Below are 16194 nucleotides of genomic sequence, written 5' to 3'. Positions count from 1 at the left end.
ACTAAACAAACACTAAAATAAATTTCCATTGCGCCAAAAACAGTCTGGCGTTTGTTTCGGGTTTGTCTACTGATAAAATAATCTGAATGATGAAGTAATTTGTTATGATTCTATCAATTTTATTTCAAAAATGTTTCATCGCGTTATATGTCAGACATATTATTATTAGTATTTATAGATATAGACTTTCCACCCTCTTTAGCCGCCGAATTTAGAAACGGGTTGGCTCAAATACAAAACGTTTAAAACCTCCTCCTTCTGTAAAATTAACATCGATATATAATATATGTGTTTAAGAGAACGCATATTTATTGGATTTTTTTTTTATTTTAAAGTTAATTATATGTCAGTTATTTAGAAATATATGTCACTGCATGTTTAGCGCATTCACTGTGCTGGCTTATATTTTTCCGTCATTTTTATTTAATTTAATCATTTTATGACAAAAAAGATTGCTAAAACATGTAATTTTAATAATGTCGAGATATGATAAAAATTTAGATATGACGTTTGGGAGGAAATGACTGCTGGTCGAAGTTTTTGAAACGAATAAAACTCAAGAGTAAATGCGAAAGGGTAGCGAGTCGCCTACAAGTGATGCCCTGAATCTCCTAATCTAACAGGTATATTTAAATCTTTTTTACGTCTTACGTCTTTATTTTTAATGTTTTCTACTTTATAGTGTTTGATACATCACGTAATTCATTATAAATATTAAGCTATACTATAATAATATGATATCAGATTCTTCATCCATTCACACCATTTTTATGGAATGAAAATTAAACTATCAGAAAATAGATGAATTAAGTTCTGAAAATATTAAAGTATTGTATTGTCACCAAGAATCCATAGTCTGTACAGATTTCACAATTTTAACACATCTGGAAGATGGCGAAAAATATACGGTACTCAGTATCTTTACAAATCATAAGACAAATATAATTTACTTAAATGTGCAATGATAAATAAAAGCAGATTTTAAAATTCCTTTCTAAAATTCCTCAATTAAAAGGTGAAATTTTGTATTTTATTTTCTACTTTTCGAATCGTGAAATTATGACTCTATATTATAAATATCATAAAATTCTTTCTATCATTTCGTTTCAGTTTTACTTCTAGGTGAAGAAGTCACTCGTACAAAATAAAATTGAATTAAATCAGTAGTTTAAATGATAATCAAGAAAATATCCAAAAAATGTACCAACATAGAGAAAGCACAAAATTTCAGAAATTCTCTCAAGTAAAGAAGCGAGAAATCATTATTAAATTTTTTTAAAATGTTATTATTTAATCCTGTTTCTAACTAATAACCTCGTTCCACTGCAGTTTTATTCAGGAGATGAAAAAGAAGCAGCCGTTCGAACAACTCAAACATTTCTCCTGAGAACTTTTATTGTTCCTCTAGACACACTAGTTTAGTTTAGTTATATTAATGTCCCGTTTTTTAAAGCAACACTAGGTTTATTTTGGGACGGACTTCATAATTTTGAACTGCTGTGCGATGAAGAAGACGATACCTGAGCTGGCACTCCCTCTCCAAACTTTCACACCACACAATACCAGCGGAAGGACGTTTGGTCCCGACAGATTTAGCGTGGGAAAAAAAGTCCGTCGTTTTATTGTATTTTGTTCAGATGCAACAGAGAATGTAATTGATAATTTCCAACTTGCGAACCACTGAATTCCTGTAAATTTAAATTGTATGTTTTAAGAACAATTTTAAAAACAATTTTTCATATTAATAGAAAAATAGAAAAATATCAATTCGATTTAAGATTTGTCGATTGGAACGAAAGTTTTTCGAAAGTCATAATTTATTGAATTATAAGATTTTATAAATACTGTTCTCCCACACCAGATATTTCCAAAATCAACTATACACAATCACAACCCCCCTCTCCCTTGAATTTGAGTTGAAAACTAGATATCTTTTCAAATCACCATAACTAACCAGGTACTTTTTCAAATACCTTTCGAATCCATAAGTGTAACTTAACTCGATAGCTTTCGGCTTGACAGTCTTGGATGTAGTTTTCAAAAAATCAGAAAACAAACATACCTACAATTCGTTGAAATATCCTGAGACGATCACTTTTCAGCAGTTCTATCTCACTAAGGGGTGAAAAGCGGAAAGATGTGAGCATTTCTAGAGTTTACTTCATTGTTAAATGTAAACATCTCCTCCTTTCATCTTTCCTCTCACCCCTATTTTATTGAGTTAAACCCATCCTAACACATGCGCAAAAGCGCGGAGGATTTTAGAATCCGTTGCCAACCAATATTGTCTTATTTTAGATTACGTAACTTTGCACATCTGGCGACCAACTTGTTCACCCGGAATGTTGGTTTTCCAGATTACACAATATGAACAGGGAATGCACTTTTTAAATGCAGTCTATATTATTTGAACAAATATATCTATTATTATAATATAAAATTATGTAAAGAAATTGAAAAATATTTATGATATCATATTAATAATTATTCTAGTTTTGTTGAATAAATAATACGGTGATTTTAGGAAGGAAAAATTAAACAACCTGAAAATGAAAATAAATTAAAAAGAGGTTATCAAAAAAAATAATTAAGATATTGTTACAAACGTGTAATTTTGCTTTCCAGCACGCATAGTGTCATCATAAGAAAGATCGTTTTACAGTCATCTGAAATAGATGCTGTCGGATGCCGAGTCAGTGATCCCAGAGCTTAGTGACAAACTTGGGGACCATTTGGCAACTTGGCGACGAAATTGCCGACAAAATGGATAATGCTCGAAACTTCGAGAATTTAGTCGATTCGTCCATTAGAAACCGAGATCCGTCTGATTGATCTAGAAGATTCTAGGCCCACCTCCCGTTAACTATAAAAGGCCAGCACTCTCATGCTGTGTCGTCGAGAGTCGGAGTCGCCGACAAGTAACGAGTCTTCTACAGAATAGCGAAGAAACAGCGGAGTGCCAGCGTTGTGTGGAACGAGTGCTGAGCTGAGCTGTGAGCATCGAGTCCTGTTGTCTGCTATGGGGACAGCGTCGTATATTGTGTGTAGTATCCAGTTGTGCAAAGTAGTGAGCCTGCAGCTAAAGCGAGAAGAGATAGTGAGTAGTTCAGCCATGGAGCGAAACTCCGAGGAACCCCTCTCCTGCTGGATTCTGTCTGGCCGCTTTGTGTGCTGTGGGCGATTACTTCTTGTGGGCTACTGTCGTCTGTAGTGTGCTATTGTGTCCTATACTGTCCTGTGTTCGTCTCTGCTCTAAATATTTGTCATCTGTGTACTCGTCGTCTTTGTATTAGTATCTTCGTGTAAATAAACGTCGTTGTTTTTTACTGGGGCCTGCTTATTGTGTTTTCACATCATACACCCACTATCAAAAGAACCTGGCGATGAGGAAAATCCGTAATAATATCATTTAAAAAGAACTGGTTATCAGAATTTTCCGAATAATTGATAAATTAAAACAAAATTAAAAAAATTGCACTTGACAAACGATATATATTTAAAAGCTTCAATCTAATGGCAGAAAATATCTCATTATCCAAACTGCATTACATGAAAAAAATTTCATCACATAAGACTGAGTGAAAAAGAATATTTGAAGTAGGCTAACTCATGAAACTGTTGGGAAGTGAAAGGCTACTTCGAAGTTAATTCGCCAAAGAAGGCAAACTTTGCTAACCATTGTTTTAATAACGGAAAAATATGATGAAACGATTTAATGGAACAAAGTGATTACTTTAAATTTTCGCTGTAACAACAAAATTTCCAATGCAAAGCGTGAAGTAAATCTTTAAAAAATTATTAAATTTAACTAAAAATTGTACACAATTTAATTATAATTAAAACATTCTTTTTTGAATTTAAAAATAATATACAAATTATTTTTCCGGGATAATATTTTTGGAAAATACTGTTAAAAACGCCAAAATATTGACTGATTTTTTTTTATTCAATAAAACTTAAAATAGAATTTTGAAGGAAAAAAATACGCCGAGATGCATATTTGCATCATTCAAAGTATATAAAGCAAATTAGAATATTCTAAGCATAGCTGGCCGCCTTGTATAGAGCCAATGTACAAACAGATACGTATTTATTTATTTATTATGAATAAAAAATTTCCTTAAGTCATTATTGGCAACGGAACGTTTTCCAAAATATAAAGAAACTTAAATAATGATAGGATATTTTATAGCCACATACGATGTCTTGTTTAATATCAAAGGTCAAGTGCTGATTCTCTTTATTTTCAATTGAATCCCCTATCCATCGTGGTTCTTTTAAAAGAGAGATATTAAGCTTCAAATATTGATGAATAATTCAAAGCGGTTTTTTTTTTCAGAAGTCTTGAGCCCGTTCTGTCTACAGAAATGTTCTTAATTTAATCGAGTATGGATCTATATAAATGAAAATTTATTAAGATTACATTAAAATTGAATAGTTAAAATGATTTCAGTTAAAAATCAAGCTTTTCAATGTTTAGATGGTGTAAGAATTATTTTTGTGAAGCGATATCATATTGCAGGAAATACGAATACTTCGCTTAAATTTTAATTCAAATTCTTATTAGAATGTTGTAAAAAATCTCCCCTAAATATGCATTCCGATTCTACAAAGCACATCAGTGCTTAATGTGCTAGTCCTAATTATCTGTTCTATATTGCCGGCGTCCTGGGATAAGGATAACGCGTCTTCCTCATCCTAGATACGAGTCCCGGTTCGAGCATGGTTGTTCTTCATCTGTTCTATCTGTGAGACGTGTGAATGTGCCCCCCTGTAAAAAAGGGTTGTGCAAGCGAATGGGATGCGTGAGTAGCAAATTCGTACTCTTGTCCCTAGTTGCCGCTATTAATACAAGAGATGCGCTCTCTCGGCTTAAAATCGCTGACTTCGTTCAGCGGGCTTGTCCAAGGCAAGTACCATTATAAACAACAACACTAGCAGAGATTTATTTATACATCTGTAACAATTCTCTCCACCTTCAGAATGATGTCATTTTTATTAGTGAAAATGAATATTCCACCTTTCACTTTACAGTTTAGATGAGCATATCTTAAATTTTATGTCAGAGTCATCAGAACCTTTTTCATGTTGTTCATTTGGATTTCGAATGGGACATTCTACTTGTGATATGATGTTAGGTTGCGACATCCGTTCCTAGAGAGGATTGCGGAATGTGATAATAGAAAGATTAATTCTTTGTCATTGGCCTTCTATCTGTTGGCGTTTTACGAATTTCACAGATTCTTGATTTCACAATGGCTGCCGTAACCGATATCATGCTCTTCCTTTTCATAACAATGTGAAAAAGCATTGAAACTTTTTCTCTGCGAAAACTAAAATTCACCCAAGCAAATTCGAAAGCCTGATTTCTTAAAATTACATTCACACTAATTTTTAGTGGAATGCATCTTATTATTATTTTATTTACCCATGTGAATTTTGTTTCGGTTTTTTTCTACTCAATCCTTTTTTTAATAATTCCCTTTTAACAATCAAAGATATTTCGAGAATGCTAGCATTCTTTATTTCAATCGATGACATCGAATAATTAATTTAATTAAATCCAAATGCAGTGGATAAAGTAGGGACAACGTTCCGTATAATACGTATAATAAATGATACATCATCGGACATGTCTCTAATTCTTCACTCCAGACATTGCTTGCAAAATGTTACTTTTACTTTTCATTTACTAGCTTCGTTGTTCATATGATATCTGTATACATTTGTTTTTCAAATAAAAAAATTAAAAAACAGAGCTATTAAAAAACAAAAACTATGAGAATGCTGAAATTAACTTTCACGTTAAATAAGAGCATTTATCTGGCTAAATGAAGGGTCGCAACTTTTCGACTGCTTCATAACAGACATTACTCTTAATGAGAATTCAATTTATACGCGAAAGCCTTTATAGGAGTACGCTGCAATTCCCAAATGTATCATTTATGCACAACTCTATGTTCTGCCTCCCCTCAAGCAATGAAATTTTAAAGTACTTCTTATCAATTTATTACATTTGACCTACAAACGCTGCCCCCCCCCACGTCTGTTAAATCAAGCAACAGATATATTCAAGAGGAAATGCGTTCCGAAGCTTTTAATTCCCTTTTTTATTAATATTGTACTCCATAACATACATACATATTCAAAAAATAATAAGCGCTAAAAACGAAGCAGAAAATTGAAAAATAAAAGACTTGAAAGAATACTTAAAACAAATAGAGTATTGTCAATTTACACATGTACAGTACATTTCTTCTTTTGCAGGTTTAATACATTATTATTTTTCTATTCAAATATGTGTAGAATATGAGTAAAGAGAATGTAACCATTTCGTAATCCCGTCTGGGAGGATGCCGTAATAGCCTCATTGTTTCAAAAAGCGCGTATTCAAATGTGAATTGGAATCTGAATGATTGTCTTTTGCAAACAGGGTTGAGCTGTTGCAACAAAAATGTTTATGCGACGTTTTGTAATTGTACTCATAGAAATTGAAGAAATTTTGAAATCGACATCTAATAATACGACACTCCTTAGTTTTCCGGAAATTTTGTAGGAAGGCAATGTAGGAAGGCAAATTCCTTTTGATTGGAAATATATTGAAAAAAAATTCCAACTCTCTCCATTCACCATTTTTTTACCTAATTTTGAAAAAGATAGGAGCTTTGAAGATTAAAAAGGATGGGCGAGAATGTTGATAGCTTTCTAAAACGTTCAAAATGCATAAGTTAAAATATATTCAAAGTTAAATGTCGAAAAGCGCTTTTCAGTTCATAGCTTTTAAGTAACTGCAGATGTCGGAACCTTTAATGAAGTAATTGTATGTTATTATAAGTCAACAATTTGATGAACTTAAATTATCTTTTCATCTACAACCGTAAGGGAGTCCGATCGTTTTCTCCGTACAAAATATCTTTCGCCAGTTCAAGTTCCGTCAAAATTAGTATGGCTGTCATGTTCATCCGAGGAGGGTACTTTTAAAGGGGGGGGGGTCTGATGTGCTACTGGAGACCATTAGAGACTAATTTGGCAAGATTTTTTTTCCAATGTTGTATCATGAGAACCGAAACAAACGAATCCATCTAAAATGCTATCTTACTCATAAAGTTACTTTAATATTGCTATTTAATCATCATTTTTTAATATTAAACTTTGGATTAATTTTATCACAGAGAATGATCATGAGATTAGAATGAAAAGGCCCTACAAACGAATTTCCTAAATGCTGAAATACGCGAAATTAATTAAGAGAATAGAATTAATTAATGTATTAGCGTTATCATCGCATCTTGTGTTCGGTTTCATCTTATAAGAAAGAGAATCAAGCCCCGGATATGCTCTCTTTTCCTGGTGATATCCATAGTTTAGACATGACAGTTTACAGTGATGCCTCATGATAATATATCCATTTAAACAAATATATACATTTATATAAACTAATATGCGTTTTAGAAATGTATTTTTGTATCAAACTTAGTCACAAAGCCAAGATTTTGCCAAGAACGCATGTCGAATTCGATTCGTTCAGATTTTGTGTTAAGTTCATATATGTACGAATAGATTGATCGACAGACAGTCGATAGTATACGGATTTGATTCGATAACATAATTTTAGAAATAAAAGTAGATACCTAATTTCATCTATTTAGATAATTCTGTTCTGAATTTTTCCTGTTCACTTTTATGGGATGGAACATCCATTGTTATCTTTTACGTTCAAAAATTAACAGAAATCAGTAATTTTGATGAAAAGACCATAATCAGATTTATGATACGAGTTCTACGTTTTAAGAGGTAGCTATTATATGTTCTCAGGTTATATTGTGCTCAAAAATATAATACCACAAACAATTTCTCGAATTCAGGAATATCAAAAATATCACATTCCATCAAGAACTTGAGGTAGAATTCTTTTAACTTTCTTATCAGAATGTGAAAAAAGTTTAAACCGTTTTTAGAAGCTATGTTTACGGATTTGCATTTCCATTCGATTGAAATGAGTTGTGTTAAAATAACAATATTATTCGCACAAATAGGCCTAGAAATCTTTTCCGCTTAGAAAATGATTTATAAACATAGTCTTATGCCTTTATACACTGTAAGAGGTAGTTTAAAGCAAACTTCTTTATTTGCAAACAACATTAAATCAGGTAAAAACTACATTTGCTTACTTAACTAATCTGTTGGAACTACTTTCCGTTTTTTATTTAATTACTTGAGATTTACTCATTTTTAAAGCATATTCTATTGAAAAATTGATGTCTAATGTATTTGAATGGTGGTTTTCCATGCAACAATTCAAGAAATGAAATAGATCATTGTAAATGAAATGCAGTTACAATTTAAGACATTAGCTTTACTCATGCAGGGTCAGTACGCGAGCATTAAATCAGGCAGGGGGAGTTTTTATAATGCATACAATTATTTCTATCAAATTCAAATTAAATATTTTAATTTTCTGCACTGTCTTTGAAAAATCTTAAAATTTAACTGCTTGTCCTAGATCCCAGTTTACTCAAGAGTAAAGTCAAGGAATGATATTAGAAGAGAAAAGAATTTTCCTAGTTCTATATATATATAAATTTCCTCTACCAAATATAAATAGAATTTCCACCCGAGGAAAGAAACACATAGGATTTGTCTGCATTAACTAATTTTATTTATTACAGATTTTATCCACAAAATATATAATAATACATTTTATTACAAGCAAAATAAAGTATGAAAAAATTTTGTCGTCAAGACGGAAACCGAAAGTGTATTTCTTTTGTCCAAATCATGTCTTGCAGTTATTTAGTTGAACTAGCCGTAACTACCATGTTATTTAGCTGGCATAATTATCGGGAATTTTAAAGCACTCTTAATATTATTACGCTTATTCAATTTTATTGAAAAACAAGCAAAATAAGTAAAAAGAATTTTATCACCTAAAACGATTTCCGAAAAAGATTTTTCTCTAATTTTCGTTCTTGCATTTCATTATAATATTTTAATGAAGTTAAAATTGCAAAGGCTTAATAAATCATTCATAGAATGATATTTTTGAAAGTTTTATCCCGTTTGTAATTTAATATTTTCAAAACTTGCTAAAATATTTTTAGACAGATAATTTCAAGTGCCTCTTACTGTTAGTTAAAATTCCTCAGTTCTAAAATATGGTATATATTTTTAAAATATAAGATCAAAGGATAAAACAAGAAACTTACTAATTCAAAAAGATTTGTTTGGAAAGAATTGTAACTATTAAATAATGTGAAACTAAGCAATTCCATTAAATCAGACAATTTGAATTAGAAAAAAAAATTCACAAAATAAAATTATACCTACTGCGTTTACAAAATAGAAAAATTTAGTTAATAGTGTTGTATTTCAGAGAAAAAGAGACAAATCAAAGAAATTAATTGGTATTTCTATGTCATATAAATAAAGCATTGTCGTCAATTTTCGAATAAATTCTATTTCAAATAAAATTCCATTCCACATTGCGATTTTTATAGTACAAGTTAACATGCTCACTTTAGCAAAAATTGCAGTTATTTCTAAATGATTACAAAAATTAGCTCAAAATATATATAATGTGTCTTTTACGAGTTTGAAACCGAAAGCAGAAAGCAATAGAGTTATGTTGTGATGAATACGACGTCATAGGCACTTTTCTTAAATTTCCAGATGTTAGTACACAGTATGGCCAGCTTTCTAATTTACGAATGTTTCCATCTAGTAGCTTAATATTTGCACTTGATAATTCAATTTCTGATAAAACTATTGTATTTTTATACGTATCTATAAAAATTATATCTTTACTGAAACATTTCCAAGAAACTCCAAAATGAAAAGAATATTTCATATTTACTTCGAAATGAGTGGTATATGTTTAGAATATACTCATTTTAAAAAATAGGAAGGGATCGGGGACTGATTGTGTCGATTTTCTTTGAATCTTTAAATCAAATCTGTTTAGTCACAGACAAGTTACTTTTGTAAGAAAAGAAAGGATAAAAGATTAATAATTTGAATGCAATGCTAGGAAATTGAAATTTTCAAACATTAAATAAGTTTTTGTAATTCCGGATAAAAATGATAGCTTAAAGACAAGGGATAAGCAATTGAAAATTCACATTCCCCCTTCGTTGCAGTACTTATCAACAATAGAATGAACTCACGAATATTCAGCAGAACTGAAAGGAACGGCATGGCCTTTTCATTCGCATAATAGTTGAAAAAGGACAATCAGCACGGAAATCATTTGAATCAATTTGATTTATATTTAAGAAACAACGCATTCGACTTGTGAATTATTTGACAACAGATTTATTCTTAAAAGGCAGTTAGTAAACTTTCTTTCCAAAATAAATAAATAAAAAATTTATACAAAACATCTTTTTAAACTTATAAGTTTTTCAACAACATCTTGAGATGAATCTCGAAAATCGAGAATTAACTATATGGTTTCTGTATGCAAATGTCGATTCACGCATGCATACTACATCACAGAAAATAGTATCCGTTTTGATACGCAGCTGACAAAGAAATGAAAAGCAATCGCACTTATATGCGTAAATTTATAGCAAATACTTTGTCAACATTTTAAAATGTGTCATGGAAAAATCTTAGATAAATCTAATATTTTCAGTTTTAGGGTTGAAATATTCAGGAGAATCATCTTGCATATATATTTTTGATGCGATTTGTTGTACTTTAAAAAGAGGAACACACTACATTTAAATATTTCTGCTTTAGAAAAATGATACAATACAATGCCATTTTAAAGAAGTAATTATGTGAAAATGAATATAAAATCTGAATAATGAATATAGAATGTTTTAAAAATAATCATTTTTTAATTGATTAAAACTAAAACTTTTTTATGAAACCACCAAATGTTTTTTTAATATCAATTTCAAACTGTAGCATAAATGAACGAAAAGAGTAGACATTTCTCAGAGTTCAAAATTGTTTTGTTTTACGCATCTCCTTTTTTTAAAAAAATTAATTTGTGGAAGGCAGATACTGAGAAATACATCTTCGTATTTTTAACCGAATACACTACACTATTTAAATGAATCAGACCGTCTCATTTATAAAGCCTTTATATGCTTTGATAAAAATTATAATGTTATAGAATTCAAACATGCAATGTCACTCTTTCTAAGATGAACAATAGTGTTTCATTGAATTATAACTCAAAATCATGTATAAAGTTTTTCCTGCCAAAATCAAATTGGAGAAAGTGGGTTGGAAAAACAAATTAGAAAATTCGATAGATGTTCATTTGCTTTTAAATAAACAAAAGAATATCAGTTTCAATAAGAGTTTTTGACACTTTTTTACTCTTTTTTTCCATCTCCTTTACGGTCAGCAAGAAAAGTTTTGTGACCACAAAAACTTGAAATTAAAATAAAAAGCACGATATAATTAATGATATATTAAACCAAATGTTGTTAAAAATTATTATTCAGCAAATCTTTTGTGAAATATTTTAAATTAAGATGATTTTTTTTAAATATTGAAGAACTTAACATAAAGAAGCACAATAGATATAGATATTTCAAGACTATTCTAAGCGATATTCTAATATAGATATTCAATTTAAAATTTCCGTCCACCCGCAAAAGATATTTTAGTATGAAAATCATTGAATTTTGAATGTTTCTTTCCTTTTAACATCCAAAATTGCGTTTAAGCTTCTCACGACAATCAGAACGGAATTAAAAGAATGAAGTAGAAATGAACAGCTGAAAATTGAGTTTCAAAGGATACGATAAATATTTTTCATTGATTTAATTCCTTTTGTCCAATATTTTATGCTTACTTTTGCTTCAAATAATTTTTATACAATATAATTATTTAATATTTCAAATATTCAAATTAAAAATATCTCAAAGCAATATTTATGTTATTTACGACTTTGTGACAAATCGTGCTAATATTGAATTTTTATAGTATCTTGAGTTTTTCTTATTGTCGTAACTTTTGAAAACAAACGCATGGAAACTATTATAAAGGGTACTTAGAGTACATTAAAATCTCTAAAAGTACGTTGGAAAGTTCATTGGAATACAGATTATAAAGATGCAATAGGTCGAAGCATTCATTGTGTTCGATTAAATAATTTTATGTAACATCTAATTTAAAAATATTTCAGGAATTTAAATATTTCTGGGCATATGCTACAATATCCAATATAATATTAAAATAAATTGTTTTGAAACCTTTCTCTAGATTCTTTAAATTATTTTTTTATTTTAAATTTCCAAGGGAAAAAAAATAAAAATTCATTTAAACAAAAACGATTTTTTTAAAACTTGCTTAATGCTTTAAACTATTCATAAATAAATCGTCTTTCATTGACCATGAGTCATTGCTTCAGTTTTGAATTTATTTTCTAACTTAGGGATTACGACAAAATGTTTTTTACTAATATGTAGTCTCGAAAAATGCCTTTATGCACTTAAGTGATGTGTATAGACGAACATTTCCTTCCTGTGTTAAAATGAAAGAGAGGGTCTAATGTTTTCTTAAAAGGTTGCAAATAAAAAAAGGTTTTTTAGTCCAGATTTGTGTTTATCCTTCAAATTCGGGAAATCAAATTTAGGAAAAGTCGGTTTAGATCATTGGATTCTTATCTTTTAACTTATGTATGCCCAACAGGGACGTTTCATAACTAAAAACAGCAAATTAAATACTCATATTCGGTTTTGTTTTCTAGTCTATTTATAGGTATGAAAAGTAAATAATGCAAGTAAAGTTCGGTAAGGTAAGTTCGCAAATAATGTAGGGCTGAAGGGAAAAAAACCCACTCACTTGGAAGTAAACAGCTGACTTTTTTTTATGAACATTTATGCAGTAAGGATGATGAATATCAATGAATGAATGATCGCAATCGTATGGATTCCATTAAATGAACAATGAGTCTCATAATTGTTTTAAAATCTGACATGTAATCAAACCGAACCACTAAAGTTGGTTCATAGAAAGTGAATGTAATAACAGATTATTGAGAGCTCTTACCTGATAGAAGTAATAAAACTGAATTCCATCTTCGTAGAATGTGTCATTCACTGCGGAGAAGTTCGTAAAATCACTGTCATTCTCTCGAACGTATTCGAAGGTTTTGTCTAAAAAGTTATCCATGGTGATATGTTATGTCAGAGCAATAAGAAATGTCAATGAAGCCAAGATTTTTCACAGTTTGTTGGAAAAAAGTAGAATTCTTTTACGAATCGTTTCTTGGGGGAAAAGTTTCAAATTCTTTTACGAGCAGTTCATTCTTTGTTACTTTTCAATAAAGTTGTCGTAAAGTATATTCTTCGTTATTAACTAAAATGAGCATTCATTTCTTTCTTTTAAAGAGAACATAAAACATCAAAAAAATGGAATTTTCCTTATAGTTTTCATAGAGTTCGGGATCTGTATCTACGAATTCTAGCAATTCAATATGTAAAATTATTCATATTGAAGGAATCAAAATTCTTTTACGAATAGTTTCTTGGAAAATCTTCAAATTCTTTTACGAGAAGTTCATTCTTTGTTACCTTTCTGTAAAGTTCTCGTAAAGTATATTCTTCGTTATTAATTAAAATGCGCACTCATTTCTTTGTTTTTAAAGGGAACATAGCATATCAAAAAATGGAACTTTCCATATAGTTTTCGTAGAGTTCGGGACCTTTATTTACGAATTCTAACAATTCAATCTGTGAAATTATTCATATCAAACGAATAAAATTTTTCAGAACTGAAGATCATTTAATGAAGCTTGATATATATATATATATATATTCATAGATACACAAACAGTTTTTTTACAGTTTTTAAGTAAAATTCATTATCTACATCGGAACAAAGCATGATTCCAGACGAAATTACAATGATATTAAGCTAATAATGTAAATCAAATGGAAGGGAAGAGAATGATGCTGTTAATAAACGCGATTCGCTCAATTAAAGTTCACCGCAGATCATAAATTCGTCAATGTTTAGTAGATAAATCGTCAATGTTCCAGTACACTTATCCATGTTACTGCTAAATCCGTTGTATTCCGAATTTACATATCGTCAAAAATAAATTTAATTATAAACTTAATAGTGAGAGGTTTTGTATATATTAATAGTAGGAAAAATAAAAATTTCGTTACCTGTGAACACAAATTAAATTAAAGTTTACTCCACACAAATTATCTTAGTTCTTTTCTAATTATTTTCTAGATTATTTTATAAACCAGTGTAAAATTAAAACATTATGAAAATCGTAAAATTATATCGAAAAAAAATCGCGCACCAAATGAAAGTTCTGACTTTTCCAAAACTTTTCAGCCGGCTCGAGGAACAAGTCTAACTCCACAGAATTCAGTTCGCAAGAGAACTGAGCGGGCTCGCGCCTTCTCGGATGCTTTTGGATGGGAGATGATGTAACCATGGAAACCGCGAATGTTGTCACAGAGCCCGAGGCATTCTATTCGCTGCTGTGGTACCGCCTCTCTCTGACGTCTAGGGTGTCACGTGAGTTTTGTTTCCTGCGAACTATTTTTTTTAAAATTCAGAATGTTTTTGTTTCTGACACAGATGAAAAACTCTTTCCTCCTCCTTGCAAAACCGTTCTGAAAAGAATTCGCATTCGAATGATGGCTGTTGCATGAAGAGATTGTTTGATTTTCGACTCTGAAAAAGTAAAATATCAATATAACTTGAAAAAAAAATCGTTTAATTTTGAAATAATCAAGTTACTCCTGGGTTATTAAACAACAAAAAACGAATATCGGCCAAATAGATTATAATACTTGCTATGTTGGTTATCTTCCTTTCTTAATTAGAAAAAAATCACAGGACCTAGTTGGAGAAATTAGTTTGAAATATTTTATTTATATTAAAAATTTTATTTAAAACTATTATTTATTGATTTATTTGTTAAAAATTCTTTTCCAATAAATTAAAATTTATTTGCCTGAAAAAAAAACGATAATTTTAAATATTGCCAAATGAAAAAATAGCAGTTCATTCAATGAAAAACGAATTTTTTTGTTATATGGCTATAAGTCAAATCATTTATAAAAGACTCGATTTCATAAAAATAATCCAAGCCCATCGAAACAATTTTAATTTCCTTGGTGGAGCTAAATTTGATATTCGATTCTAAAAAGCTACTGAAATAGAAATAGATTTTAAGAAAGATTAGACATTAGATTTAGAAATAGATTAGTTAAGAAATAGATTTTTCCTACAAAACCTATTTCTTAACGTGTCTTGATTTTTATTTGCTTTTCACTTTCATTCTTTTTTGATATTCTATTTTTCAAAATTTGTATTGAAAAATATTTCTTTTCTTAATATACCTTAATATACCGACTACATAAACGATTGCGTAGATTTTATGATATTGATCTGAATTATCAGTGCTTCTAACTCTCTGAAATTATTTTTGAAAATTATCTTTTCGTTTCGTATAATCTATGAAATCGTTTTCGTTAAAAATTACCTGCTATGGACTGTTATAAAAATTGCATACACAATTATGCGATCAACATTTAAAATTTTACAACTGGGCCTTAAGTAATGTAAACTCAAATCCTTCTTTCAGGGGACAGGCAAATGTAGCTTTAATCTAGACTGAAACATTAATCTTCAAAACTATCACTTTGGGATTAGTTTAAAATTATTTTCTCGTAATGACAATTTTCTAAAACTAGTTGGTACGGAATTTTTAAAAACTCTTTGATTGATTCAATTTTGTACAGTAGTATGTTGAACAATGACTCATATAATCAATAAGTTTTCATTGTCATTATGTTTGAAATAAAGAATGAATTGACTTTGACAGCACACATTCTGCAGACCTTTGCCAATGAATTTAAAAAGTTTGTCTGTAAGGTAGTTTGTCATTAACCGATGCAAGTACAGGGTAATATTGATTCAATTTTTACACATTCAAAATGCTGTAAAAAAGCACTGGCCGAGATGACTTCAAAATTGAAATGAATATACTTGAAGAAGGGAGAAACGGTATAGCATAAGAAAAAAAGTTTCAAAGTGTATTAATAGATGGGGTGTAAGCGGCATGATGAAATTGTATTCGGCTACAAGTGATATTTTCAATCGAAATACGACGGCTTTGGTATGAGTTGCACATTAAACCTCCTATACTGTTCAGTGGGCATGATTGTTATGGTTTCTTTATTGTCAGGCAAATGACTTTCAAGT

At 30.0% G+C, this 16194-nt stretch overlaps 1 protein-coding gene across 1 annotated transcript in view; it reads right to left on the bottom strand.

Annotated features, from left to right (window-relative positions):
* LOC129984594 (cardioacceleratory peptide receptor-like) overlaps positions 1–13761 on the bottom strand; it is a 376701-nt gene extending 362940 nt beyond the window's left edge. The window contains exon 1 of the mRNA XM_056094516.1: positions 13012–13761. Coding sequence (XP_055950491.1) covers positions 13012–13134 — 123 coding nt within the window. The 5' untranslated portion in view covers positions 13135–13761. The remainder of the gene's footprint in view (positions 1–13011) is intronic.
* Positions 13762–16194: the final 2433 nt, after the last annotated feature.

This window comes from Argiope bruennichi, chromosome 9 (assembly GCF_947563725.1).
Source record: "Argiope bruennichi chromosome 9, qqArgBrue1.1, whole genome shotgun sequence".
Taxonomy (NCBI): Eukaryota; Metazoa; Arthropoda; class Arachnida; order Araneae; family Araneidae; genus Argiope; species Argiope bruennichi.
Note: the sequence above shows the minus strand (reverse complement) of the source record. Positions and strands in the feature narration are given on the sequence as shown.